This window comes from Lutzomyia longipalpis, chromosome 2 (genome assembly GCF_024334085.1).
Source record: "Lutzomyia longipalpis isolate SR_M1_2022 chromosome 2, ASM2433408v1".
Taxonomy (NCBI): domain Eukaryota; kingdom Metazoa; phylum Arthropoda; class Insecta; order Diptera; family Psychodidae; genus Lutzomyia; species Lutzomyia longipalpis.
Window position 1 is genome coordinate 14,937,976 of NC_074708.1, and position 26,884 is coordinate 14,964,859.

At 35.1% G+C, this 26,884-nt stretch overlaps 3 protein-coding genes across 4 annotated transcripts in view; all 3 read left to right on the forward strand.

Moving 5' to 3' along the window:
• The window catches only part of LOC129790865 (UNC93-like protein), a 1,060,245-nt gene that overhangs the window by 72,600 nt on the left and 960,761 nt on the right, over positions 1–26,884 (forward strand). The window lies entirely within an intron of this gene.
• LOC129790937 (uncharacterized) lies at positions 576–5,618 on the forward strand. The gene is made up of 4 exons (XM_055828788.1): positions 576–594; positions 1,117–1,259; positions 3,870–3,962; positions 4,205–5,618. Exons 2-4 carry the CDS (start codon positions 1,131–1,133, stop codon positions 4,595–4,597), a joined length of 615 nt encoding a protein of 204 aa, XP_055684763.1. The 5' UTR covers positions 576–594; positions 1,117–1,130; the 3' UTR covers positions 4,598–5,618.
• LOC129790943 (uncharacterized) lies at positions 9,803–18,068 on the forward strand. Its single transcript, XM_055828797.1, has 4 exons — positions 9,803–10,090; positions 16,434–16,751; positions 17,160–17,321; positions 17,412–18,068. The coding sequence occupies exons 2-4, from the start codon at positions 16,506–16,508 to the stop codon at positions 17,505–17,507; spliced, it is 504 nt and encodes a 167-aa protein (XP_055684772.1). The 5' UTR covers positions 9,803–10,090; positions 16,434–16,505; the 3' UTR covers positions 17,508–18,068.

Consider the following 26,884-nt stretch of genomic DNA (forward strand, 5'->3'; position numbering starts at 1 on the left):
GTCATTTATTGTCCTACTAAATCTCGCAAAATTAAAAGTGTCGGTTTTTGTGGCGCTCTGATGCAAGACGAAAAATGTACAATATTATTACGATGAATAGCCAGTTTTTTAATGGGCTAAATTGAGGATATAATGTGCAATGAGGTACCACAAAAATTGACGGTGAGATCGCGTAAGAGATTCCCCCGGAGAAGATGATTTCGATGATTTTATTGCGGAGTTTTGCGTTTTTTTCCTTGAGGATTTTTATTGAACCCTAATCGCGTGGTGGTACATATTGGGTGTTGGTTCAGCAAGTTGGTTGGGTTGTTTAATTGAAAACAGCTGACCTAGTTTCTTTGGTCTGGCTCTCAGCCACTGCCACTCTTTGAAATACCAACAAGCTCACATGATAGGAGTTCATTTGCAGCCGAGAGGTGATCTTGTGCGATTCATTCCACCTTTTTCTCGAAGGTTCGTGTATACAAATTTTCCACCATACAGAAAACCAACACAGAGCGCTTTTCCACCGCGGCGAGTCACTTTACCTCCTTTACCGTGCGATTCTCACCTGCAATTGAGCTTCGGGTACGGAATCAAGCAGTTCACTTTGTAGTAAGTCGCATTCGGTAATAGTTCAGCTTTAGACGGTATATAATACAAAAGTTTGCAACAAACTCTCCGCGTTGGTAATTTCACGTGTGCGCATAAGGAGGGAAGAAGACGGTAAATAAAAGATGGAAATACAATACACAATACAGAGTTGATTTAATACACTGATTGTGGTGGTTGAGGTAATTTTCATCCGACGAGTTTCGCATTTGGGAGGTAGAAGACAGCAATAGCGCGCCTCATAGTCATCAACTTTCGATTGCGGTCATTCCGCTCGTGAATGCTCCCGCGACTACTTCTTGGAGCCACAACATTCCTCCATTCGTGTGGTAGCGTTGTGATCTTCTGCACCGTGTCCACGTTCTTCTTAGACAACTTCCACCCACGCTTCTATCACGAAACCCTTGCGCCAAGGCAAAAGTGTGCACACCAAACGTTCCTTTCCTACCCACACGTTAAAGTCTTTCCATCCAAGTTTTCAACTAACAAAATCTCTATTTCTCTGCCTTTCTGGATTTATTGCAGAAAATCAATCACAAATGTGGAGTAAAAGTGGATTAACTGTAGCAGTCTTGGTGACTTTGGCTGTCCACCAAATTGCTGCATCTCCTGCCCGGGTGAAGCGCAATGATGATCTCAACGATCACCTGGATCCCATCAATCAAGTGGTGAGTGCAAAGTGAAAAATTATCCCGTGTTGTCCTTTTTCTCAATTTCAACTGTCCCCCCTTGAGACAAGAAAAGCTCTGACCGATCATTGCAAAAGAAACATTACAGGATGGTTTTGTGTGCCAATAATGACTCAATACCACATGTTATCGAGTTATAGTTCCAACACCACGAATACGACCATTTAGATGCGTGCCAGAAAGAAATTATGCAATTCGTCGGGCTTCTAAATACCACAAATCGCATACAGATTCACCGTGAAAGCTTTCGCAAAGTTGCCAATCCGCAATGATGAGGCACAAGCACCATAATCATTAGGAGATGATCACAATTGAGATTAATCTCCAGAGGGAATGTTCTCGTGATTGAAAATTGTGTAAACAAGAGATCGCGATTTGCTTACTCGCGATCGTGTTATTTTATGAGTTTGAAAGACGGTCAATGTTTCTTTCTATTGCTGTGAATACTATCTGATCGAAAATTACGATTTGTGGTTTACTTTGAGTGATTTTTTTGAGCAATAAATGTCAGAGAATCACATCTAATTTTGATTGAAACCTTTGAAGGAAAAGTTAAGGGAATGGAGGATTTTGTACTACAATTCGTTTATCTAATTTGTATAATTTGTTTTACTGCTTTAACGTGGCATTTTCATGTACAGGGTGTTCAGGATTAAACGAACTTATTTTATGTGCTTTCTACTGAGCTTTATCTATAAAATATTAAAGATTAGAATAGCCACAATTTAATATCTTTATTTATCGGTAAAATAAAATTTAAAGAGTAAAAATTTTAATTAAAAAATCAGTTAAAAGCTTATTTTTAATTCCAACATGACAACTCAATTATATCAACAATGAGTATCGTATAATTTTAACATTATTTTACAGTCAAAATAAAACTTTCATCAAAATTAATTATCTTATTGTGAAAAGTATTAAAACTTTTGCTTTTGATCAAGAAATTGCATGAAGAAAAAATTACATAAAAATTTTAAAAATTAATTTCTTATTCAACTCAATTTTACAAATTTAGATTGAGATAATTGTTTCTCTAGTTGTTCTACTTTCAAATATAAACAACTATACGAGCATGTTGGCTAAAAATTAGGAATAATCATTGCTATTGATGGTTTGTGATCTCCACATTTATGCCCTTAAGCTATTTATTAATTAAAAATTCTCAGATAAGATAATTTACTTTTACTTTTGATCGAATTCCTTTCAAGTTTTCTTGGACAGATTGTTTAATATTTATTTTTATTATTTTATTAAAAATGTTTAATAATTATGGAATTTAAAAAGAAAATTGCGAAATTTAATCTATGAAATTTTACATTAATAAGAAAACTTCATGTAATTTAATCTATTTAAAAGTTTTAGGCGAGCTTTAAGCTACACGCACCGGTTATAGGATCACATACGTGGTTTTTATTCAATTACACATATTTAATTTTTTAGTATATAATGAATGAAAATTAATTTTTATCTGTGTTAAAAATTGTAATTAAAAAAATGTCATAAACTTCATTTTTATAGCTCTTTCAGAATATTGTCTAAAAAAAACTATTAAGAAAGCCCCATCTCATTGCGATAAAGACATAATTTGCAACTGAATGTATAATGTAGAAGATATTTCAGAGGAGTTAATTACCTTTTATGCTGATATGCAGAGAAGATCGATTAAAGAAACCTCCATACAATTGTACAAAGCAGTAATTTGAATTGCTTAAATTCCCTCTTAATGCTCAAATCATCTTCAAAGTATTGCTTCGCATTTCAAGCACTACATTTGCGTACACACTATGCAATTCCATTGTCAAAAACAACGAATTGCCACTCATAAATTGCCGATCGTGTCCCAAAAACCAATGATCGCACCTTTTTTCTCGGGGTCATGGTTGCACAAACAGCCCATAGTGTGTCCAAATCAACCAACATGATCATCTGATCGCGATCACTTGGACATTTCACGTGCGATCTTCACGCTGAAGAAGAAAAAAATTGAGCGAATAGTGAAAGTTTGCTCTATTCCATCATCGAGATCGCTACATATTAAATTTAGCAACAGTCAATCTCTTTTGTATCTCTGTGAGGGGTTTTTTCTGGTAATTTTTTTTCTTTATTATCTGCATCCAGTCACCAATCGTGAGTGATATTGCGATCATGGCTCAATGAAATAATTTTTCATAGTGCCGCTAATTAATCTCTGGCTGTTTTAGCGTCATTTTTGATGGATTTTTCCTTCAGTTTGCGTTTTTCTTTTTCTTTCACGGGATTTTTGGTCAACCCCCTTTGAAATTATACACGGCGGGGACTTTCATTTTAATTTTCAAGACATTCTAACCAAATGTGGCCTTCCACTTGCCTCTTTGCCGTGATTATTGATTGTTGATGCTGTGATTGTTTGAACATAGCAATGCAGTTACGTAAAAGTCGTAGTTTTTTTTTTATCTAAAAGCTCCACGCGCGCATGAATTGTTTGCTGTAGACAGACCAAATAGTGTACCGATGATTAGCTGTTTTTTCAATGAAGTGACCTCATGTGGTGGGAAGTATCTATGTAGGGCTTTCCACAAATTTTCTTTTTCCCCTTTTTGACTTTTCCAGGAAGACAGTGGGCATGGTTTGGAGCGGGAAAAGAGAAAATTACCCGATGCGGTTTTTGGCACGAAGAACGCTCTACTTGGATTAGTTTTTAGCGTAAGTATGAAATTCTTGTATAACAAATTCAATATAACCCGCACACCGCAGAGTTAATTATTTATTTTAGAAAAAAAAATGAAAAGAAAATCACCATTAGAAATATGTGCTAAGTACATGCAATTATTCATATCAGAGGAGATTTTTCATTTTCTCACACTACAGACCCACATGACACATTTTATTTGTAAAGAAAAAATGGTTAATTTAGCCTTAACATCTTTTGTACAAATGCCCCGTAGAAAATTGATTCGCTAATCGATTCGAAAACGCGCTTTATCGATGTACTGGATCAAACCAACATTGCCAAGAACAAACAATATGGAATTGAGAGTCCGCCACAGATTAACAGTCTGCAGAGCCTGATCTCTGCCGTCATTACGCCCAAGATTCAGGCCATTACAAGCAAACTCGGTGGACTCAGTGGATCCTTCCTCGGTGGTGCTGGTGGTGGATTTGCAACGACAGGCGGTGAGACGGCGACGGATGCTTCAGGTGGTGGTGGTGGATCTGGCTTTGGTGGCATTCTCACATCCCTGCTGCGCTTCTCTGGACCCCTTCTATCCTCCTCATCAGGTGGCACTCAGTCATCGGATGACGATCTCGGCGAAGATCAGGACGACGAACGCAAGTAGAAAATTTTCATCCACCCCCATCAACAGCGGATGTCGTCTTGGAGCATCATCACCATCAAAATTCATGTACAACAGAATTTCACCATCATCATTTATCCAAGCATTTACAAGGGATATATAAGGAAATAAAAAACAAACAACCCAGAAGGAAGAAGGGAATCTGTGACCGAGAAGTTGACATTCACAGTGAAGAGAAATTACGAAATGAGGCTGTGAAGCTTTTTTGATATTTGTTTTTGTTACCATCCCAGACACATTGTGTGTCATTAGATGAAATCGGCGCTAAAGAAATTGACCTCCCCGTAAAAAAAATGTCGCAAGAAAATTAACCTTCCAAGTCCAGCGAAGAGCTACCAGCCACAAGGGATAGTATTAATTTGCCATTATAGATGTTTACAAAGCAGCAACAAAAATTTTTTATACTCTGCAACGCATTGAGCAGGTGAAGACATCCACCCCCTCCTGCACCAATTTCACCTGCAACTGCCATTTACCAGAGCCACAAAATACCATCATTTAGTCCCCTCCCCCACTATTATTATACCTTCCCCAACATAAATCATGGAATGTAGAATGTCTTTGTAAATATGTCTTTTTTCAAAATACTCTTTCATATCTATCGAGTGGAAAAGAATGTGTATTAAATGTATAGAGAAGTAAAAAAAGAAACAACAACTTTACTTAATCTGGAGTTTTAATGCACCGCCATCGACCACCGAAAGATTTTGTTGTATATCTTTATTTGTGGTTCAACCAGATGGAACGTGACAAGGTCGCGCCGTCTCACAGAAAAGTGACCAAATCCAACTGAGAAATTACCTCATGGCTGTGAAGACTTGCCCATTTGCTGTGTATGAGTGGTGAGGAGTTGTTGGCTTAAAGTGGCGAAATTTATCCATCTGAAACCCTGCCAAATACCTCAGCTCAAGCGATCCATCCCGTGGGCTGAAAGAAAAGTCTCTTCTTGCAAAAGGGATTGTCATTCGGCGTGGAAAAAGCCCAAGGAAATCAACGAAGAATTTATTTCTTAATACATTTTTTTTTATTGGAAAATATTTTCTTAAACGTTCTAGATAGAATTTTAAATATTGTCCTTATTAATTAATTTAAATAAAATTGGATTAATATTAAAAAATATATATCTTTTAGATCTATTATGAATTAAAAAGAATTAGGTATGAATAAAAATCTAAAGAATAAGAAAATATCAGAGGAAAAATTAAAATATAAAAAATAGAAAATAAAATAAATTTCAACCTTAATTGATTTAAATACGTTTTATTTTCATCTTATTTTTGCCTGAATTACAAAATCTGTAAAGCTGTCAATATATTGATTAAATACTAAAGTTTCTCATGGTCTTTTTGATCTATTTTAACCCATCAATCAACATCGAAACAAGACCTTTAATCTCAGCTAAGGTATATGCTCTGATTTATTGATTGTGAAAATTCTTTTTATTTTAAAACGATAAATTCCTTAACGTCAAAGAAAAGAAGGGGAATGAACTAAAATAAAATAAAATCAAATAATATTAAGAAATAAAAAATATAAAAATTGAAAATTTAAAAGAAAAGCTCTGCTATATATATTAAGATATCTATGCTTGTAAGATTTCAATTTTGTACAATGTTTGTCTGCTTTGAGCGCTACAAAGCTTTTTTATGTACTTAATTATGTATGTATTTCGCTAATCTTTTGTTTGAAATTATAATTAAGAAAAGCTTCCATAAATTGACAAAGTTCATAAAACCGTTTTGTTTGATTTTTAAGTAATTCCAGTAGTTATGAAGAATTTGTGTGCATAACTTAACCGGAAATAAGAATTTATTTATGTAAATACAATTATTATATTGTATGTGTAGGTAGTCATTTTGTTAATATATTGATTAATTTATTTGATAATACCTAGTTATTAAAATGATTATATTAAGTTTTGTAATATTTATATTTTAACAATTTTTTTTCAGAATAGTCAAAAGAGTTTAATTAAAAATCTCCTCTCAATATACCTTTAATCGCTTCAATTGTGTTTTTACCTTATTAGTTTTCTTTCATAAAACCACTAACCTCATTTCCCAAGCTTCATACCATCACTGATTAATTTATTTTCTCCTCGAGAGCTTTTTGTAATAAAAATATTTCAAGTAGTGTCTTTTCTTTCTTTTTTTCCGTAGGCAAGCAGCGGCGCCAAAGAGGTAGCTAAAGGCAAAGTGGAAAACGGTGATGTAGCTCAACTAAATCGCAACAAGGTGGCTCTTGACATTCCCAGCGATCTCTTCGCAAACTCTTTCAACACCGTCACGAGTATTTCCAAAGCAGCGGGTAACTTTATCCTCGTAAGTAAATCGTTATGAATTATGTGGAACTTTTTGAACTTTTCAAAAGCTCTCCCCACGAAAGCTACGAAATTCACCACAATCTGTTTGCTTACTTTTCGGCTCTTTCGCAGAATTCAGCACGACGCTTTTCGGTATTTGTGGATTTATTCAGGCCCCTTCTGGGAAAAGCTCTCGTCATTAAAGGTATCCCACTGCCGCCACCTAACGGAACTCTCGTGCTTGCGCAAAGTCCATAGCGGAGCTTTTGCGCGGTCTGTACAAAAAAACATCTTCAACGGGTTGACTGACTTTCCGGCGATTGGAATTTTCTTTGGGTTTTTTGTGTGTGTGTGTGATTATTTCGTTCACAATTTGCAAGAAGCACCCAAGGTCAAGAAAATGTTTCACTTTTACTCCGCATCGCAACCAGTTTTGCTTGCAACCAAAATGACCCCAATCTCGCCCAGCCAATAACTTATTTATGCATAAAGCCATTTAAATTCGAATTTTAGTTCCATCTGTTATGTAAGGTCCCCCAAAAATAACGGAGACACACTTTTTCCCAACCTCGGTGGTCATTTTCGGATATTTTTAATTTATTACCTTGTTGGAACTACAATAACCCCCCACATTTATGAAGTCATCAAGTGTCTCAATAGTTATTTTGTCTCTTTTTTATGTATCATGTGTGAGTCGATTGTGAGAGAAATAAAATGATTTTTATATTTTAGTAGAAAATGAATGAAGCTTGTTTTAATTTTGAAAGCATTTCTTGGAAATTTTTTGGGGGAATTTTACAAAGAAGTCATTCCTGAAAATTATGAAATGGTAAAAAGATAAAAATTGTAATTAGGAGGGAAAAAATAATAAAATGAATAAGACAAAAATAGAATTTTAGTGATTTTTCAGACTTAATGAAGAAAAGTTAAAATAAAATAAAATTTAAATTTAAATTTTCAGTATTGCAATATTTTCTTTATTTCTATCGCTAGATTTTGTTTAATGAGAAAGAATAGTTTTTTTTTTAAACTCAGTGTTATGTTTTTCTAATATTTCAATTTACTTCATGATTAAAAATTATCCTTTTATAAGTATATGTAGTTAAATTGAGCTTTTTTTAAGTTAAAAAAAAACAAAAGGACAATGCGTCGATTTTTTTATATTTTTATCCTGCTTATCTTAAAAATCCCTTTTATGGCCCAAAAATAATCAGAAATACTTGGTGTTCGCCACGAAGTGGAACACAAACGAAGCGTTTCTTTGGTCGTGAATGGGTTATTAATTTCTTTTTATCCTCAACAAATTCAAAGTTTTTGTATAGTCGATTGAAATGAAATTTTTAATTGATATTAATATTTTATTTGAACCTCATTTTAATTAATTTTAGATAAAAGTATTTCTTTTTAATCTATATAATAAAGAAAGGTCGCTCTATAATTTCGTTCCTGTTCAGCTATGCATTTCTGCTCCGTTGGTCCGATCGTGATGAAATTTGGTACAGAGACTACTGATACCAGGCGGTTTTTACCAACGGCATTCATTTTCCCCCCAGAGCCCCCCTTCATGTAGCCCCCATATAAAATTCATGCTTTTTTGGCTACTTTTTGAATTTGGCGCCATAAATGTTGTGTGATATTCACTTTCTCTCTTTTCGAATACCCTTCTACATTTTCTTTAACCCATCCTCACTTTTTGTATGATATATCATACGCAAAATTGGTATTTTTTGATCAATTTTTATGACGCGAATTTGCAAAATTTTCCTTCCAGAAAATCAAAAATGAATGACGATCAAAGATGAATCCGTGACGCCAAAAAATGTATCCGTGACGTCAAAAATGTATCCGTGACGCCAAAAAATGCATTCGTAACGCCTGGAAATGAATCCGTGACGCCAAAAAATGTATCCGTGACGTCAAAAATGTATCCGTGACGCCAAAAAGTGTATCCGTGACGACAAAAATGTATCCGTGACGCCTGAAAATGTATCCGTGACGCCAAAAAATGAATCCGTGACGGTAAAAAATGTATCCGTGACACCTGAACATGTATCCGTGACGCCAAAAAATGAATCCGTGACGGTAAAAAATGAATCCGTGACGATCAAAAATGTATCCGTGACGCCAAAAAATGAGACTACTGATATCAGGCGGTTTTTACCAACGAATAAATCTTCCATTAAATCTATTTTAATTCGTCACAAATCTTTTCTCTTTCAAAAATTTGCGCGAAGCGCAACAAATCCCCGCGAAGCGGGGCGAGGTAAATTGGAGCGAAGCGACAATTTACCTCGTATAAAATATTTTTAAGAGATTAGGTTTAAATTGAATATTAAAATCCGATTAAATGTGGAAAAAAATTGCCCTATGTCGCGAAAAATGTTTCAGAGAAGCTTTTATAAACTTTTTAAATAATTTTGGAAAATGTATCTTTTTATCGATCAATCTTTATCTATCTATTAACAATGGTATGTAATTAAATAATGGATATAAATTGCTGAAAAATATTATGGTTACTTTATAAATGAATAATTTAATTTTCACGATTGATTTCTCAATTTATTCGTGATTTCTTTTTAATGTCTCGATCAATATTTAATTTTCATTAATATTTAATTACACAACATACATATATTCCACTAAAGCTTCCCCTGGGGAGCTTTTATGTTTGAAGTTTTTTTTTCTTGTCACTCGAAGGCAATCTATGACGCCTCTGGGCGCTAAGGTGACGCCAACAGCTGAGAGCACATGGTGTATGGGCCCGGAAAAGTGGGGATGCAATTGATGATAGGCAGGTTTTCTGCAGCAGCTTATGTAAAAGATTTCGTACAGACTTATCGCACTTGGAACACTCACACAGTCACCTTTCAAAACTCCTCAATATTTGCTGGCAATATACCTGTTGCTGTGGCACCGTAAACACTTTCAGTCTGCACAACGGAGCAGCTAGTTCGATTTTCTGCCATTGTGCTCGGGAAATTTTTCCCCCTTGCTGCCGGAAAAGTCGCGCGGGAAATTTGTATATAGTACCCCCTCGTGCGGTGCACATTAGTTGGGTGATGCTGTGATTCTTTCATGTGAATAGTGTTGGAATAATGGGGACAAAATTGTCGTGTAGAAACTATCTGTGAGGAAGTTCTCTCGGTGAGGTGATCCATATTTGAGCGAAAATTGTAAGTTGCATAAAAGAGCTTTCGCGGGGTGTAGAATGAGCAGGGAAAGTGTCTCTCACACGGATATGATGTGAAGTCTGATGGACTGCAAATGTTTGCTAATTTAGTGCTCTTTCGTGATAAAGCAGACAAATTTTATATATACAATCTTCGCTCCAATTCCAATTAAAAGCATACCGCTACATAATAACAAAACCATTCGAGAATGAGAAAACTCCCGGAGTGGCATTCGGTTTGTACACACAACTGACCGAGTGACGGCCTTATGCAATATCTGACCATTGCTCGCAAATGCTAAGTGTTTTTTTGTGAATTATTTACACCCATATATCTGCCACAAGTTGAACTTACATTTTACATTCACGCCCTGCTTCTATATTGCTCGATTAAACTCTCCGCAATTCAATTGAACCTCGTCAATCATACCTCATGAATCTCACACGGTAACGAAAAAAAAAACAATCATAAAATAATATCTATATTGTTGGTAGTACGTAGCAATGAAAATGCATCATAAATGGCGAGAATACATCTCGAGGCTTTGCAAATTTTCCCATGACGAAACCTTGACTTTTCCCTTCAAACCCATGCAAACACGCGCCAAGCAATTGACGAAGAAAGCTCCCGTGAAAATGATCTTTAGCTGCTGTGAACACACGCAAGTCTTCAATTGCATCACACTGCAATTTCTCTAATTTTCTAACATATTATATTGCATCAAGTATTACGTGTATGTGTGTTCTAAAAGGGAAAGGCCAATGGTCTGTCAGTCTTTATTTATTTGCTCAGCTCTTGTATGACCAACTTGTGTACCTTATTAGTTTTTGTAAAAGTTTTAGAATTTTTTTCTTTAGCGCCATGATTGCAAATACATAAAATTATACGAAATTTTCAGAAAGAATGTAAAATGCGGCAAATAAACTTTGATGAAGCTTTTATAACTAATTCAAATTTATTTAATTTAGTGGAAAATTGTTAAATCTCTAATTAAATTTAACAGTTTTAAAATGTAAAATGTAAACGTTTAATCTGTAGTTGAAACTTTGTATCAGAATTTATAAATTCAATCAAGTTCAAGCTTTCAAACATGTAAAGCTCTCTGCATAAAATAACACACATTCGTGAACAATGTTGGTTGATTTTTTTGAGATTAAATATAATCGCGATTAACCTTGTATCTTGCAACATTTTATCCGAATAATGGATTTAATAAATGCATTCTGTGTAGGTTTTAATAAAATATATACTACAATACCACAATTAAATTCATTTTAAGGCTATTTTATTGCATAAATTGGATAATTGGATTATTAATAAAAGGACAATACATTGTCATTATAATCAAAATTCTAAAATGCAGTCTATATGTTTGGCCTTTTTACTTAAAATATATTTCTTACACATGTCATATTGAAAGAAACATAGCTAAAAGCTTGAAGTTATTTTGAAGTTCTGATTTTTAAATTTGACACCTTTAAAAAGGTAAAGGGTTAGGATTTTATGGGGCTTTTTATTCAATATCGCCCGCAGTTTTTGTGTGGAGTGAAGTTCTATTGAACTCACTTTGATTTTGTGTGACTGTTTTTTGTGCGATTTTATTTTTTTTTTGTGTGTGCACTTCTCTGTGCACACATTATTTTGTGCGAAAGAGAGGAATGGGAAGGAAACCGGTATTAGGAAACGCTTGGCCAAGGAAAGGTAGAAAATCTACCCAGCAGGGAATCGAACCCGCTTCGTAGCGATATTGGGTATGATCAAATCGGAGCGTTAACCGATTGACCTACCGCCACCCTTGGACACCTTTAAATTACATTTAAAATTAGTCTAATCTCTTCTAGAACTTTTAAAACTATTTAGCTTTTCAGGATCTCCTCGTCTAACGAGAAAAAAATATTTTTAAGGGTTTTTTATCGTTTTTATTAGTTCTTATTATCTTGCGATTTTCAATATTAAAAACTTTCTTTAATCATATATTTAAGTCATCTTCATCACAATAATTGTTTTATTTTTGAGCTCATAAACCCAGTTTAAATATCTCACCCACTTTCAAACTGGCTGAGTTTAAGCCTAAATTTTATTCTGCGTATTTAACGCATTTTAATTAAAATCTGTTTTTATAGCTTTCAATTAAATTAAAGCATTATACAGCATAATCTTCTCAAATTAAACTTTCATGAGCTTTTATTTTAATTTTCCCATAATTCTGTGGAAATTTTGTTACTCGCATCACTGATATGCAATTTTTGATGACAAAATTGAATTTGTTTAGCTGATCTTTCTGTCCTCATCTCACGTGTGCGAACGTGCAAAGGTAAACATTGCAGCTCATTTAGTTAAACTCGATGCATATCGAGGCACTTGGAATTTCATAATCCCCATTGCTTGATGATAATCGCAAAAAGAGACAAAACCACAAAAATACTTCGTCTTGCACATCTTACATAATACTAAACAACATATACACATATTACTCCAGGAGAAACATACCGACAGGAGACAATAATGAATAGATGAATCTACAAAATAACTTCTCTCGAGAAAATTGCGTTTCTTGTGGGGTCGAAAAGCAACTTTACCGAACGAGGGGAGAGCACGCTAATCTGGCGGAGACAAAAGCAAATATTGCGGTGTGCAAACAACTTACAAGAAAAGCTTCTTTCGCCTCCACCTTTCGACCCAATCGAACTTTGAGTGATGGTGTGAGAAATTGAAAAGTTACTTCATCGTTTACAAATAAAACCTTGAAGCCACCACTTTGCGGACAAAAACCATGCGCGCGCGCAAAAATCAACCCAAGAGGAATTAGTAAGATGTGTGTGATCTTTTGTTGAAGAAATGTCATGAAATTGGGTGAAAAAACCAACATTTTCGCCATCATCTTTCAAGTTGGTGCAATAGAAAAAAAAGATCTTGCAGCATCTCTCATCAAAGTGTGTGGTGAAAATGTCACGTAGAGAAACTCATCGCAAGAGATTGCACATCCCGACCACGATGACCCAAGAGATCATAGAGGCATAGAAAGCAATCAATGCATCGCATGCAGTCGAGGTACTAAAAAAGCCCACAAAAAACCCCAACAAATGGCCGTTAAATTAGCACCTTACGGAGGTGGAGGAGGCACACGTACAAAAAGTTGACCGAGGGACTTTATTAAATAATACTTAGCACACGATTGCACCACATTGCTTAATTAGCAGAGCGTTTTGCGTGTCTAATTTGAAGAGCCGTGAAAATGGTGACAAGCGTGTTCGTGCACAGAGATGTGGCCGTTTACGTGCTTTTACGGATTTACTACATTCCATTCATTGGGGCATGGAAAGTTCATGGTATTGTTTACGTGTCTTTTATTTGGTAGAAAATGAGCGATTTTAATTTATTTTTTCTTACCTATTTCTATCACCTCTATGTCAATTTAAAAAAAGCTCTGGTATCTACATACATAGGTATGTACATAATTGAACCAGCTACTTATATGATTCAAGTGGCTTTTTTGACATCCTTTTGTCATTATTTTAAACAAAATTTGTTTTTAAACGTTAGAAAAGAAACGTCAAAGTTTTGAAAACTTACGTTGAATATTTAAAAATAAATAAACATTCATTGGAAAAAATCGATAAAGGTTTTAACAGAAGTGTCAAATGTTAGAAAAATGCGAAAAACTTCTAAAAAATGTCATTAAGAAAGAAACGTCAAACGTTTAAAAAGAAATGTCATAGTTTAGAAAATTAACCTTAAATGTTATAAAACAATTTTCAGCCATTAGAAAAAAATCTTTAAATGTTTTATTAGAAATGTCTAATGAAAGAAAAACGATAAACTTCTAAAGGAATGTCGAACGTTAGTAAAAAAAATCAAACGTTAGAAAATAATCGTCAAACGTTAGAAAAATCTCAATTCAAATATATCAAAATTTAGGGATCTTAAACTTTTTTCTTTAGTTAAAACCGAATTAAATTTTGTTGTAAACTTCACCTGTTTAGATTACACTCAATTTGTCAACAATTCGTCCATCACTTCCCAAACGAAGCAGCCATAACGTCGTCTTTGGGTCAGTTGGACAAATTTCTCCGCGCGCAAAAATTCAATTGATCATTTCCCGTGTGGGACCCGTTAATGAGATGAAAAGATTTATTAATAAAATTTGTTTGTGACATAAGCGCTCATTGAACGAGTAAGTGGTTTGCTTATTACACTACCAAGCACACATTGTGGGAAGCTTTCACTTTCAGCTGCAAAGCTGACTTTTTTAGTAGCTCTCTCAATGGTGATTGTAGTCCAAAAATGAAAATACTCTTGGACACCACCAATTCATTTTTCAACTGTGTGCCAAATTCAATTGGGCTGTCGCTGCATTGCTGATTAATTGGATTTCGTCACACCACATCTTTTGATCTCGAGAATTAAAAAACTGGCTCAAGGAAACATTCTTTTGAAGCTGAGAGGAAAAACCAGCAATTGTCACGGCAATTCTGCATGGAAATTATAAAATTAAAAATAAAAATTACTCAAAAGAAATAAATGGGCTTATAAAAGAGGCAAATTAATCAAATTTTTCGCAAGAAATCAAAATTTGTTTTTTTTGTGCCATTAATTTATTGGTTTTTTGAAAGAATTAATTCACTGAATCGTTCAATTAATTAGTTTGTCACCAAAAGCCTTAAACATCAGTTGATATGTAGTTAATAAATGAGACCTTGTTTCCAAACGGACAAAATGGATTTACATAAACTCAGCATTTTATTTATTTAGCACACTTAAGAGAATGTTTTTGCAGCTCAAACAAAGGTCGCAACAACCAATATTTATCTCGTAATAACGACTTTGCAAAAAAATCCCATTCGAATAAAATTATCGCCGACAAAAGGTAATTTTTTAAGTCTTTTTAATTCAAAAGCTCTCGAAGATTTTTTTTTTAAATTCCCCAAGGAGCTAGTCGTAAATATCATCTTGAAGAGAGGGGTTACAAAAAAAAAGCTCCCAGAGCTAATTTAAGAGTCTTAATAATAAAGTTGAAAAAGATTGGTAAAAGTAGCAAGAAAGTTCATTATTTCTTTTATGATTGTGCTTTTCAGGAAGCTTCTCATGCAAACTTTATAGTCGGCAATAAAATTCAACACTAAATTTCCTTAAGAGCTTTCCCACACACTATGAGGCAAAACAGTAGTGCAGCTATTTTGAGAATTTCCGTTTAGATTCTATTAAATTCTATTGAAAATTATGATAGGGAGTGAACATAAATTTTATTTTTAAAAGTCAAAAAGATAGAAAGATTTCACGGTAGACTAGACTCTTTGCATCATATTTTTTGTTGATTATATGGTCAAACTTAAAAGCTTTCAAAGCTTTGTATGTGATAAGTTTAGTAATGAAATTTTGGGGCGTGAAACTTAAAGTTTATTTGTTTAGGACTTCAAATTGCATTTTCATTAGTCTATTTGGAGTTCTTTGAAAATATAAATCCTTCCAACTTCAATAAACAAATAATGTAAAATAAAATTCAAACATCAAATAAAATTCATTAAAGGCAGAGAATGAAATGATCCATAGAAAATCATAGCAATGTTGGAACATTTTTACTCATCTTTGCACACGAATTTAGTGATGGTTGGTTAATTTTTAACTCAACTAACCACACTGTGCCCCAGTTTAGTTTATTAGGAAAAATCCAATGCGCAACTAAAATAACCGATTACAAATTGTTGATGCATTTCGAAAGAAATTTCCTAACCACCAAATAGATGAGCTCACACCGAAAACATCGCAACGAAGTCCAGAAAATGGAATATTGGAGATTGTATATGGGAATTGGTCAGAGAAATATTGGGGTTTTAGTGGTGAAAATTGGAGATGAAATTGCCATTGCATAATTTATTGCGGTGAGAGAATTGATTATGAGATCGATGGGCCATGTGAATGCGGATGATGCGAGCAATGTACCCTTGAATGAGCTGGTCTGCCGTATGTCGAGGTCGAGGAAATGCAGAAGTGCAATCGATCAAATTGCCATATAGCTTGCTTCCCACCTGCACTTGGTCACCACTTTTGCGGCCCAGTTCACCTCGTGCTGTGCCTGCATTTGGCGGTGCTGTGACCTCCATGTCCGTGACTGTATGATGGCTAATTGAAAGCCCTCTACCATTGCATAAGTGCGTTGCCGCGTAGCGGTGATATGACCGTGATATGAATACCATTGACAGCGAAAATAGTAGATGACGATTGGGAGATTTCACGCATCGCGTGTTCCTGCGGAGACACTTGAATGACCAAATTACACCGACCATTATATAGTCCATATACTCTTTTTGCCCATCGCCCCCCAAAACAATGTCTTTCTGCTTTGTAGGATAAATTTGTGTGAGGTGCGAAAGGGCTGCAAATTGGATCGCCATCAAGGTTGGGACGGTGAAACGTGAAGATGATGAAAGTATGCGTGCTGGTGGTGTTGCTGATTGTGAACCTGGGAGCGAGTCAATTTGCCGATAAAAGTGAAGGGAGTTCGAGTCAGGCAAAAATTCGGCGACCCAGATCGATACTTGGGTTCTTTCAGTCCATTTTTACAATTAATCAACTCCATCAGGCACAAAAGACCGACACAACGTACACATTGGCCCGCATCTACGACATCCTGAAGAATAGTTTCTCAGACACTGCCACTAAGAAGGTAAGAAAAATTAAAAAATCTTTAAAAAATCAGAATTTAAAAAAGTAATTCTTTTTCATAAAATGTTAATCTTCATCAAGAAATTTAAATAGATAAATTCGAAAATAATAATGATAAGAAATAAATTGAAGATTACAATACCATTAATTTTTGAAAATAAAAATTATTCATTAACTTTTTATTCATTAGTTAATGTCTTTTTGATTTTATTTTGATTGGGTGTTTGTTCAGAGTTCACCCACATTATTATGTATTTCAGTGTTACGAGTTTTCTGTCTGTTAATTTAAATTGTATTATGTTATTTGAAAATTAGATCACAAATCACAAAATTAAATCATAATTAAATTACCTAAAATTAAATAGATTTGAAAGAAGATTATTTTACTTAAATTTTCAACAATTTTTAGCCGGTTGTACTTGTGGAACAAACTACAAGCGAGCCCAATGCTACCACAACAACAACAACAGAGAAGACTCGACTGTCTCGTAGAGAATTTGGGCGCATCCTAGGACGTAACTTCCGTGGTCTTCAGCGGATATACCAACTGGAATTGTTGGATGCCCAAGAGGTGAATGTATACAAATATTTAAAGCAACCCCCAATCTCAACTGTGGCATAGTAATTAAATTAATAATGTGAAATTTAATCTCTTTTCCAGCAATCAAAGAGAACGATAGCTGAGTACAAAGTGCAGCTTGGTAACTCCCTGGCCCCCTTCGTGTACAATCTGCAGACAAATAATTCGATAAATTAGCCATATTTATTAGTTTGCGTTTAGCATTACATAAATTAATTTATTGCATCCTCCACCCTTTCAATCACACACCTCGTTGTGTTGGCCGAATTTACAGCGAACAATTTTGGATTTTCCATGTTAATTGATAGCCACTGATCTGCTAAAATGCCAATACACAAATTGCCAAATGCTCAATGGGGCAGTGTTGAGGCGTCTCATGTTGCAATAATTTGAAAGGACACCATAAATGGTGAAGTTTTTTTTCCAATGGGGATTTTCGCTATATGTATATGCTGTAAATGTTAGGGTTAATAAGCGAAAATGCCACACACACTGTACATACTATGCGGTTATAATGTCTCTGTGATAAAAGGCTCAATGTTAATTGAAAGCAAACAACAAATTTGCTGTGAACTGCGCCGGTAGGATTAAATTTTTAAATACTTTTATACCTCATGCAATAATTCCTACACAACAATGGAGCTGGGAGAACTTTGTGAAAGACGTATCGCAAAAGAAATCCTCCAAGATGGCCTTTTTTTGTAAAAATCAGGTGGAAAATAAAGTTTGAAAATAGAACGTAATGCTTTTTCTTGGGATTGGTCACTGACTTTGTGTACAACATTGTATACGAGGTGAGGTACAACGAGGATTCATTAAACATCTCCCCATATTTTGGGGGCAACGTGCATGTTAGCTTTCGACCTTTTGTTGGCTAAGCAACGAAACTAATTTCAATGTTTGAAGACTGTAGAGAGGTGGACGAGGGTGGCTCGCCAGGAGATAAACGGTAAAATTGTTTGAGAAACCAGGGAGAAAAAGCGCTTTTCTCATTTGATTTACGCCCCAGACTTTTACACACACATCTTCTATACGAGATATCCCTCTGTTGTTCCTCCTAGAACACTCAGAGAAAGTGTGATGAATTAATGTTTGCCGTAATGCTAAGAAAAGTTGCTAAATAGGTGATAATGAGAGCCGTTGAGAAACAATGGAATTTTGAATTTAAATTGACAGCTGAATTTTAATGGAAAAATTATATTAATCATTAATTTTTTTAGAATTCTGCCCAAAATAAAACGATAAAATCAGGATTTTTTTTTAAATAAATTTGATTGCTCTTTTAGATCCTTCTTTTCTTTACATTTTAAAAATAAACGGTTTTGTTTGAATTTATAAATGACAGAAAATAATAAATGTCAAAAAATGACTAGAATTTTATGCTAAATGTCACAATAATTCCGTTAATAAATTAAGAAAAACTGACAGATAAAAAAAACAGTTCAAGCAAGCAATAATCCTTTTAAAATTGGAATTTTAATGCCTCCTTGAAATTAAAGAAGAATTGGAAGTAAAGAAATATTTTCCTTTCATTCTAAATACTAGGTAGCACTATATTACGTCTTTTTATTGCATACACAATTCCCCAAAATCTTTTTCTCAAATTCAAATGTACCGCAGCAAATTTATTTTAACATAAGCTCTTACGTTCAATGCACTTTCAAGGAATCAACGAAACAGATTCAAGTGTCAGAAGAGAATTCAAACATCATAAAGTAACTGATATTATGCTTTTCAATTTTCTCAACATGGAAAAGTTCTTTTCTCCGAGTGTAGCCCCAGGATGTGTGGCACCGGGAGAGCATTCCTGTGGGTTGGGTAACCCCAGTGTGGACAACAATGGGCAGTGGACAGCAGTGGTGCCATAATGAAAATCCCTCGGTTTACTCACCAAACCCCAATGGAGCCAAATAAGAAATCATGACCAAATGTCTCACCCACTTTTCTCACATTTTTTCCCGCACTTTATGCCCCACATGGAGGGAATTTTTGAAATTCCTTTTCATACTCGTATGTTTTGATTATTCGACACCACCCCCTGGGTACACTACACCCCCATCATTCTCGTGGGGGATGCGATTGGCCTATTGCACACTTCTTCACCTCACAGCATATACGGTAGGTTTAGTCTCGGGGTCACCCAGCAGCACAATAAAAGTCAATATAAACCCAAGGCGATAGCTCCACTGGGATCTACCCGGAGACACAATCTTTCTCCCTGGAAAATTATTGGTAGCCAACGAGGGGGAAAGAAACTACAGGAAACTTCTTGGATGTGCGCGGTTGGAAATTAAGAAAGCCATTGGGGGAGTCTTGGAGTGAAACTTTTGTGATGAAAGTTCAATGAAAACTCCTTTAAAATATATAGCATCAGCATCTGTTTCGATAAAATTCACAATAATTTTTTAACAATAATTAATTTCATTATTTGAGGGCGGACAACTTTTGAGATTTGTGTTGGAATGGGAAACTTCTCTTTTTTTATTATAAAGCGAAATTTTAAAAGAATATTGGCGGTTGTTTCTTTTGAAAAAATTTCATGCCTTAGAGAACAAGTAGAAGAAGTTTTAGAAGGTAGGTAACATCTTACTATAATGAATCTTACTATATGTGTTCAAGAAAATACTTAGAGCATAATTTTTCAACTAAAATATTATTTTAGAAAAAAATCAAAATAAAAAAAAACATGAGATATATTTTTCAGAATTTTCAGTAACTTACAAAAGGAAACTTGATATGCCACGATTGTGGTATACCAACTAATTATTTGAAATTATCATTTTTAAGTATTTAAATGATTTTGAGTTTTCAGCCCCTCTTTTTGGCGCGAAATATATTGATTCTTTACGTTTGGACTCTCAGAAATTTTCATGTCAAACTTTGCTTCGGTGCACATGTGGCACTTTCTTAGCTTAAATGCATTTTATACCTCCGCAAATTCTTCTCCTTTTTAGAACGAATAAAATTCTCGAGTGCATTTTGGGGGCTTTGAGCATAATTTTGCTTTTTATTAAATCAACAAATTTCCTCTCCCACTTTCCTACCAATTTCCCCTTTCGTACAACATCGATGGCATTGGCATAGTGGAAAAGTTTTGTGAGATCGTAAATTTTGCCTTCTGCTTCTTAGCAAATAAAATTAATTTCTACTAGTGCCATTTGCTTATTAAATCTTTTCATTTTGCCAGAGAACTTATTTTATGGGTTTCTGAATTTGAATAAAGACTTTTCAAATTAAATGTTGGACTTTGAAAATTTTGGGAAATTTTGTCGATAGGTAATTTTAAACATTAGTTCTATAAAATTGAAATTTATTCAACAAAATGTTTCCTATCTATTGAAATTGATAGAGGGTGGAATTATTTTTTTTATTAACAAAATTCATAGGAAAATTAGGAAACATTGTTTTATTTCTAAAAATAGCAAATATTAGTTGGTATACCACAATCGTGGCATACCAAGTATTGTAATCGTCTGAAAAACCGACCACCTCAGATCGGGCTCAAACTTGGTATGAGCACGTTTTAGACATCCCACATTACGAAAATGGTGGTGGAAAATTTTTGATCCGGCCGGCCTGCCGGCCGGCCTTCCGGCCGGCCTTCCGGTGGTCCAAACTTTGCCTTATAACTCGAGAACAGTAACAGATAGAGACTTCCGGTTTGAAATTTTCTATAGAAATGTGGGTGTAAAATTTCATTTTTTCGCATTTTCAAAATCCAAGATGGCCGCCGTCCGCCATTTTGAAATACCGTCAATCACTTCCCTTATAGCTAGAGGTCTGAAATTTTATTATGTTGTAGAGCTCAGTGAGATATTTTCATCAACAATTCATACTTGACAATCGGTCAAGTCGTTTAGCAAATATGGCGGTCTAAAGCAAAAAGTGTTTTTTCGATATATCTCGAGAACGGCTTGACCGATTTTGACCATCTTGGTATCAAATGAAAGGTATTGAGAAGCCCTACAACTGTTTAGAACATTTCAAGTTTCAAAAACATCCGCAAGAGGCGCTAAAAACAAAAACAAAAATTGCCTAACTTTAAGGGGCAATATCTTCGAATTCCGATCATAGATTTCCTTGAATTTTTGATATGTTGTAGCCTGACTCAATATCTTTCACCAGTCCGAAAATGAAGAAAATCTATGACGCCGTTTAGAAGATATGGCCATTTGAAAAATTCTTGTATTTGAAAAGTTCTAAGAGCCATATCTCTTGAACGGCTTGACCGATTTTGCTCATCTTAGTATCAAATTGAAGGTTTTACAAAACTCTACAACTTTCTGGAACATCAGAAACCTCTAGAACCATTCCTTGAGGACAAAAAGTGCAAAATACTGTTTTGGTGAAACAAAAATCCGCCATTTTGTGTTCTGGAGGTGACCTTGAAATGTATCGAAATATATGTTAGATTATAGCTTATTTCAATACCTTTCCAGAACTAGTCAAGAAATTTCTGTAGGTCTATTAGAACTTAAGATATAAGCATTTTAATCTGTCAAATTGCTAAATTTTACAAAAAATCGACCTTGCCTACTAATACTACTCACAAATTAAATTACAACGCATAGACTGACCCATCCGCGTTGTGGTATACCAACTCTAATAACTGGACGCGTTATGATTGACTTTCTACATTTCAATGCCATATATGGGGGAATTTACAATGAATTCAGTGAATGTTCTAGAACATAGAGTAGTGTGTAATTAGGTAATTTATGTGTGTTGGTTTGAAATATGATTTGCCTTTTAATCTTCCCACACGGCAGATCATCAATTTCAAACCCTCCTGGCTATATGCAATTAAATAATGAATAGTATTTATTATATAACACCCAATTCAATCCCAGAGCCACAAATTAACTTCGTGCGATATTCAACAATACATCTTGCATGAGGTGAATATTTTAATTTTAGCATAACTTGTGCAGCTCTACGGCTTATTGGATAAAGTTTGAGGACACGCGGCATAATTTATTTCTTTAGTTTAGTGAATAAATTCTCATAAACTCTCTGTTAGTAGAATTGATGCTGAGTCGTGGCGCTTTTAATTTAAATGGGATATGCTTTGGCAATATCAGATGAACTTAATTCGGTTGAACTTTTAAATCATTTATAAGTTGTAAAAATTAGGCAAAAACTTGATAATAAATTAATTCTATTTGTAATAAAATTAAAAATAAATTTTAAAAATTATTCATTTAAAAATACACAAAAACCAAAAAAAAGGATTAATCAATTTCCGGGAATATCAGCATTGAAAAACATCCCATATAGAAAATCCGATTTAAAAATTTTATATTTTATTAAATCGATTTGCCGTGTAAATTGTGCTGTAGCTATATGGATAAAGTTAATTTGCATCGGGAAATTAATGTTGCAGCATTTGGAATTATTGAATTCGATTACGTGGTCATATGATGATTTCATCAATATCCTGCGCAAATTCGCATGTTTCATATTTGATTTGCCAAAGTTTGCCAAACGAGAGAAAATTTGCACTATGGTTTTATTGCATTTTATGAGGATTTTTCAAAGGGGTGGGTGCAAAGCTATTAGGTCAACTACCCCCGCCTCACTGAATCACCTCAATTAGTACGATTAGTAGCACCATGTCGGACACAAAAAGGGGACGAGGCCCCATTATAATCTTGTGCTTATTTCATGCAATTCTCAATTTTCCTTTAGGAAAATGAGGAGAAAATGTGTGAGAACAAGTCGTTGTTAAACTTCCCAACCACTAATTATTTTCATTTTACACCAGTTTGAAGCTCAAAAACATTCCCCCGGACCGTGTGTTCTTAATGGCTGCAGGTTCTTGTGTATATACGAAAAGAATGGGTTGCAAAACTCTATGTGAGACCCACAACAGAGCCCAATCAATGGGGGTTGATTTGTTTGGGGCGAGTTTTTGGGTGGTTATAGAGAGAAAAAGTTCAATTTGGTCCACCCCATGGCCAATGGATGAAAAAGAATATATACGAGCCACCGTAATTGGGGTCATCTAACAGGGGGGCGGATGCCACCCTAACGCTCATATCCTTGCTGTATCATCGCGCTAAAACTTCCACAGACAATTATCCTCGGGTATATATAGGAAAGGCTGACTTGCTCGTCACACAGCCCCGGGGCAAGGAGCAGTTGTACCACAAACCCACCCTGAGTGAAATTATAAAACTTTTCGACGACACAAACAATAGATTTGTTTCTCTTGTACGATTTCCAATATCATTCTGATCATTTTTCTGGCTCTCGGTGGTTTTCACGTGCGCCTCAATGTGTTTTCTCACCCACCCCAAGCCACCCCCGCTTTCGTATATAACACAACAAAGTGGCTGCGAAGATGGTTCACCAAAAGCATTGCCTTGAGAAAAGTTTCCCCATGATGTGGAAACTAATTCTTCGCTCCTTTTCCAATCTTCTCCCACATCCCCAATTCATTCAATTTTTCCCAACGAAACGCCCCCCATTTCCCATCCTGCTTTCATTTCAAAAGAGAGAAAAATATATCGCCAATATCGCGGGAAATTCTTTAACAATAAAAAAGAGTTTTTTTTCTGTTTGCAAAAGATTAAATTCACTTTCAAACTGCAAAGGTCGCGTACGAGTTTGTGCAGCCCTGGGGGTAATGCAAGATGAACGCAAGATGACTTAAGCACACCTTCTCTGCAGGTTCTTTGGAAAATCCGCAATTTTAATGCGTGACGATATAGATACAAATTGCGTCGAGAGAGGCCGTTGGCGTGTCTGCCATATGGTAAAAAAAATGCATGTGAACTTCTACAGCCAAGCATCGCACGATTCATGAAAACGTGTGGTTTTGTCGCAGGGCGATCATGAATAATTTTGCAAAACACATCAAAGGTGTGACAAAAGAGTTGAAAGTTAAATAGATTGAAGATACGAGATGAATTTACATTCCTTCAACGATTGTGATTTTATAGAAATTTTCACGATTTTTCCTTCAGATTACAAATATATATTTTTCTCAAAAATTCGCATAAGAAAATTAATTTGAATGAAATAACACTATTACCCTGAATGAATTAATGTTATTTTTTATGACGTTAATTTTAACAGCAAAATTAATGTTCTGAATCTTTTTACGTACCTTCCTTAGAGTATATTATACAAAAATACAAAGAAATAAAAAGAAAGTAATTTTTTTCAATAGACCTAACAGTTTCAACTGGCAATCAATGATCAGCTAGCAACAAGGAGGGTTTATCTGAACGAAATTGTTCGAATCTTCGGATGATTCGCCAAGAAAATTCAAATATAAGTCTAAGCTTAAAATACTAAAATCTGAAAAGTCGTAAATTTAAGCCGAAAGGTTCTAAATTCAAGTTAAAAAGTAGTAAATTCAACCCGAAAAAAAGAGAATAAATTCAAGACGATAAATATTTTGTTTTCAGTCCCAAAACAGCACAAATTGAGGAACAAAACTTAAAAAAAAAATTTGAGGCATAAAAAGACTAAATTCAAACCGAAAATTAGTAAATTCAAGCTTAAAAGTAGTAGATTCTACAAAAAAAGACTAAATTCAAACCAAAAAGTTCTAAATACGTTTTTAGATTTTTTCCGGTTTTGAGTGTTTCGGTTCTAAGCAAAAAATGTTCATGTGAAGTCAAATATATGGCTATATGGATCCGGAAGGAATCCAACAGCCGTACAAATTTAAAGTGCAGAAGAAGAAGAAGAAGTCAAATATTCAGATCTTCAGAAATATTCAAATGATTCGCTTAAAAAACCAAAATATTCGCCAGATAAACACCCCTTGGCTAGCAAAGATTTGTCCAAAAACGCTAATAATGACGTCACAATTATATTTTCTTGGTTAATTTAATGTAAAAGTATTTTTCCTTAAAAAAAATTGATTAAAAAACAAGGAAACTGTGAATATCTTATCAGATTTTTCAGAGAAAATATAATAGATTCTTAACAGAATCGACTTAAAGTTATGATTTTTCCCATTTTATATTATGTACTTTGTGGTACTCACCGTTTTCTTGATATTCCTCCTCTCCTATTTCCTCTTGTTGAATCTCCTCAATATCACTCTCGCCCATTACTTCTGCACACTCCAACGTCCTCACTACGACAAACCCTCTCTCTCTCCTCCCGTCTCTACTGAACCGTCCTCTCGCTCCCACATACTTACTTTTGCATACCTGCATTCAAAAAAAAAAGCTCAACCAAATTGTCCCATGTATAAAACACTGACCAACAAATTAAGCCAAAATGAATAGAAGTAGAGCGTCTCAAAGTATAAAACTTGGGGAAAAAACATCGTAAAAGCCAGACACTAAATTAATCGGACTAATTTGCAATTAATGCACATTTTAATTTGATTTTAAATTCCCTCTTTAGATCGATTGCTGGGGGAATCTGTGTGTCTGTGTGACTCATGGCGAATGGAGATTTTGGGCAAAAACCCACCTAACTAATTAGTCGGTGCGGCGTACTTTTTGCCATCAACCTTGCTCGAGAAAACACACGGAATTTCAGTGTGTGTGGTGCTTGTATGAAATCACATGGGTGAGACGATGTGGCCATGGCTCGATGAAAGTAGCTAATGGCGACATGTTGCAAAAGATCATCTATGTTTTCTTCAGGGGGTTTTCCACATCAACTCTGGGGGTTCGTCGACAGATGTTTGGTGGTGGGGGGCGACACATACTATCGTGTGCTTCACGGTTGAACGATGGTTTTTTGGGGGGAAGATGGCGAGGAAAATTGCTGGGAATCCATGTAGTCATGCTGCTTGAGCATGGGGGAATATCTGAAATTCTATTTGAACCAATGTTGTGCCAATAACAGGTTTCCCAGTTGAGTCTGTGAAAAATTGTCGATGAGGCCAAGGCATAAAGTGAGCAATTGTGACCAAGTCAGTCTCAGTGCGACGGCAGTCTTGTATCAACTGCGACTCTGTGCTGCCCGATGAACTTTCGAACTCACTATCGTGCCTAAGTTGTGATTGAGGATTTGTTTTTGTGCAAAAAAGCTCTTGTTTGTTAATTTTAAGAACACAGAGCTAAAAGACTGTCTTGTGTGCGAAAAGTGCTGGTGGACTTTGTAAAAATTTCCAGAAGATTAAATAAGAAGTGATCATGATCAAACGAAGATCGTTTTTGCTACTCGCGATCACCTTCAGTGTCGTGATCTCCTTGGTCAATGTGAAGGCGCATTATATTCCGGACGATGAGAATGATAGTAGTGAGGAGTCGGGTGAGGATAAATCGAAAATTTCACAATTTTTCGAAGATGTAAAGTGTGGAATAAATCATGGGGCGAAGAAGATCAAGGAGGGAGCTACAACAGCCTACAACTACATCAAAGGAAAATTATCTCCCGGATCAACGACTGATGCAGTTCCAGCTGAATTTCCCGCGAATGTCACGGAGATCTTCTTAACAGATAAGACCCCCCTGGCTCCAATGCCAATCACACCAACACTTAACCCCTCAAACAGCCCTGTGACATCCCCAGTTGCTTCATCAACAAGTGGTCGTAATAACGACGAACCACCCCCAGTTTGGGAGATTGATGTGCGT

Excerpts from the sequence above, each read along its gene's own strand:
- LOC129790937 (XM_055828788.1), top strand. The coding sequence starts at position 1,131 with ATGTGGAGTAAAAGTGGATTAACTGTAGCAGTCTTGGTGACTTTGGCT. Across the intron at positions 1,260-3,869 it reads TGGATCCCATCAATCAAGTG|GAAGACAGTGGGCATGGTTT; the intron begins GTGAGTGCAAAG and ends TGACTTTTCCAG. Across the intron at positions 3,963-4,204 it reads TACTTGGATTAGTTTTTAGC|AAAATTGATTCGCTAATCGA; the intron begins GTAAGTATGAAA and ends AATGCCCCGTAG.
- LOC129790943 (XM_055828797.1), top strand. The coding sequence starts at position 16,506 with ATGATGAAAGTATGCGTGCTGGTGGTGTTGCTGATTGTGAACCTGGGA. Across the intron at positions 16,752-17,159 it reads CAGACACTGCCACTAAGAAG|CCGGTTGTACTTGTGGAACA; the intron begins GTAAGAAAAATT and ends AACAATTTTTAG. Across the intron at positions 17,322-17,411 it reads AATTGTTGGATGCCCAAGAG|CAATCAAAGAGAACGATAGC; the intron begins GTGAATGTATAC and ends TCTCTTTTCCAG.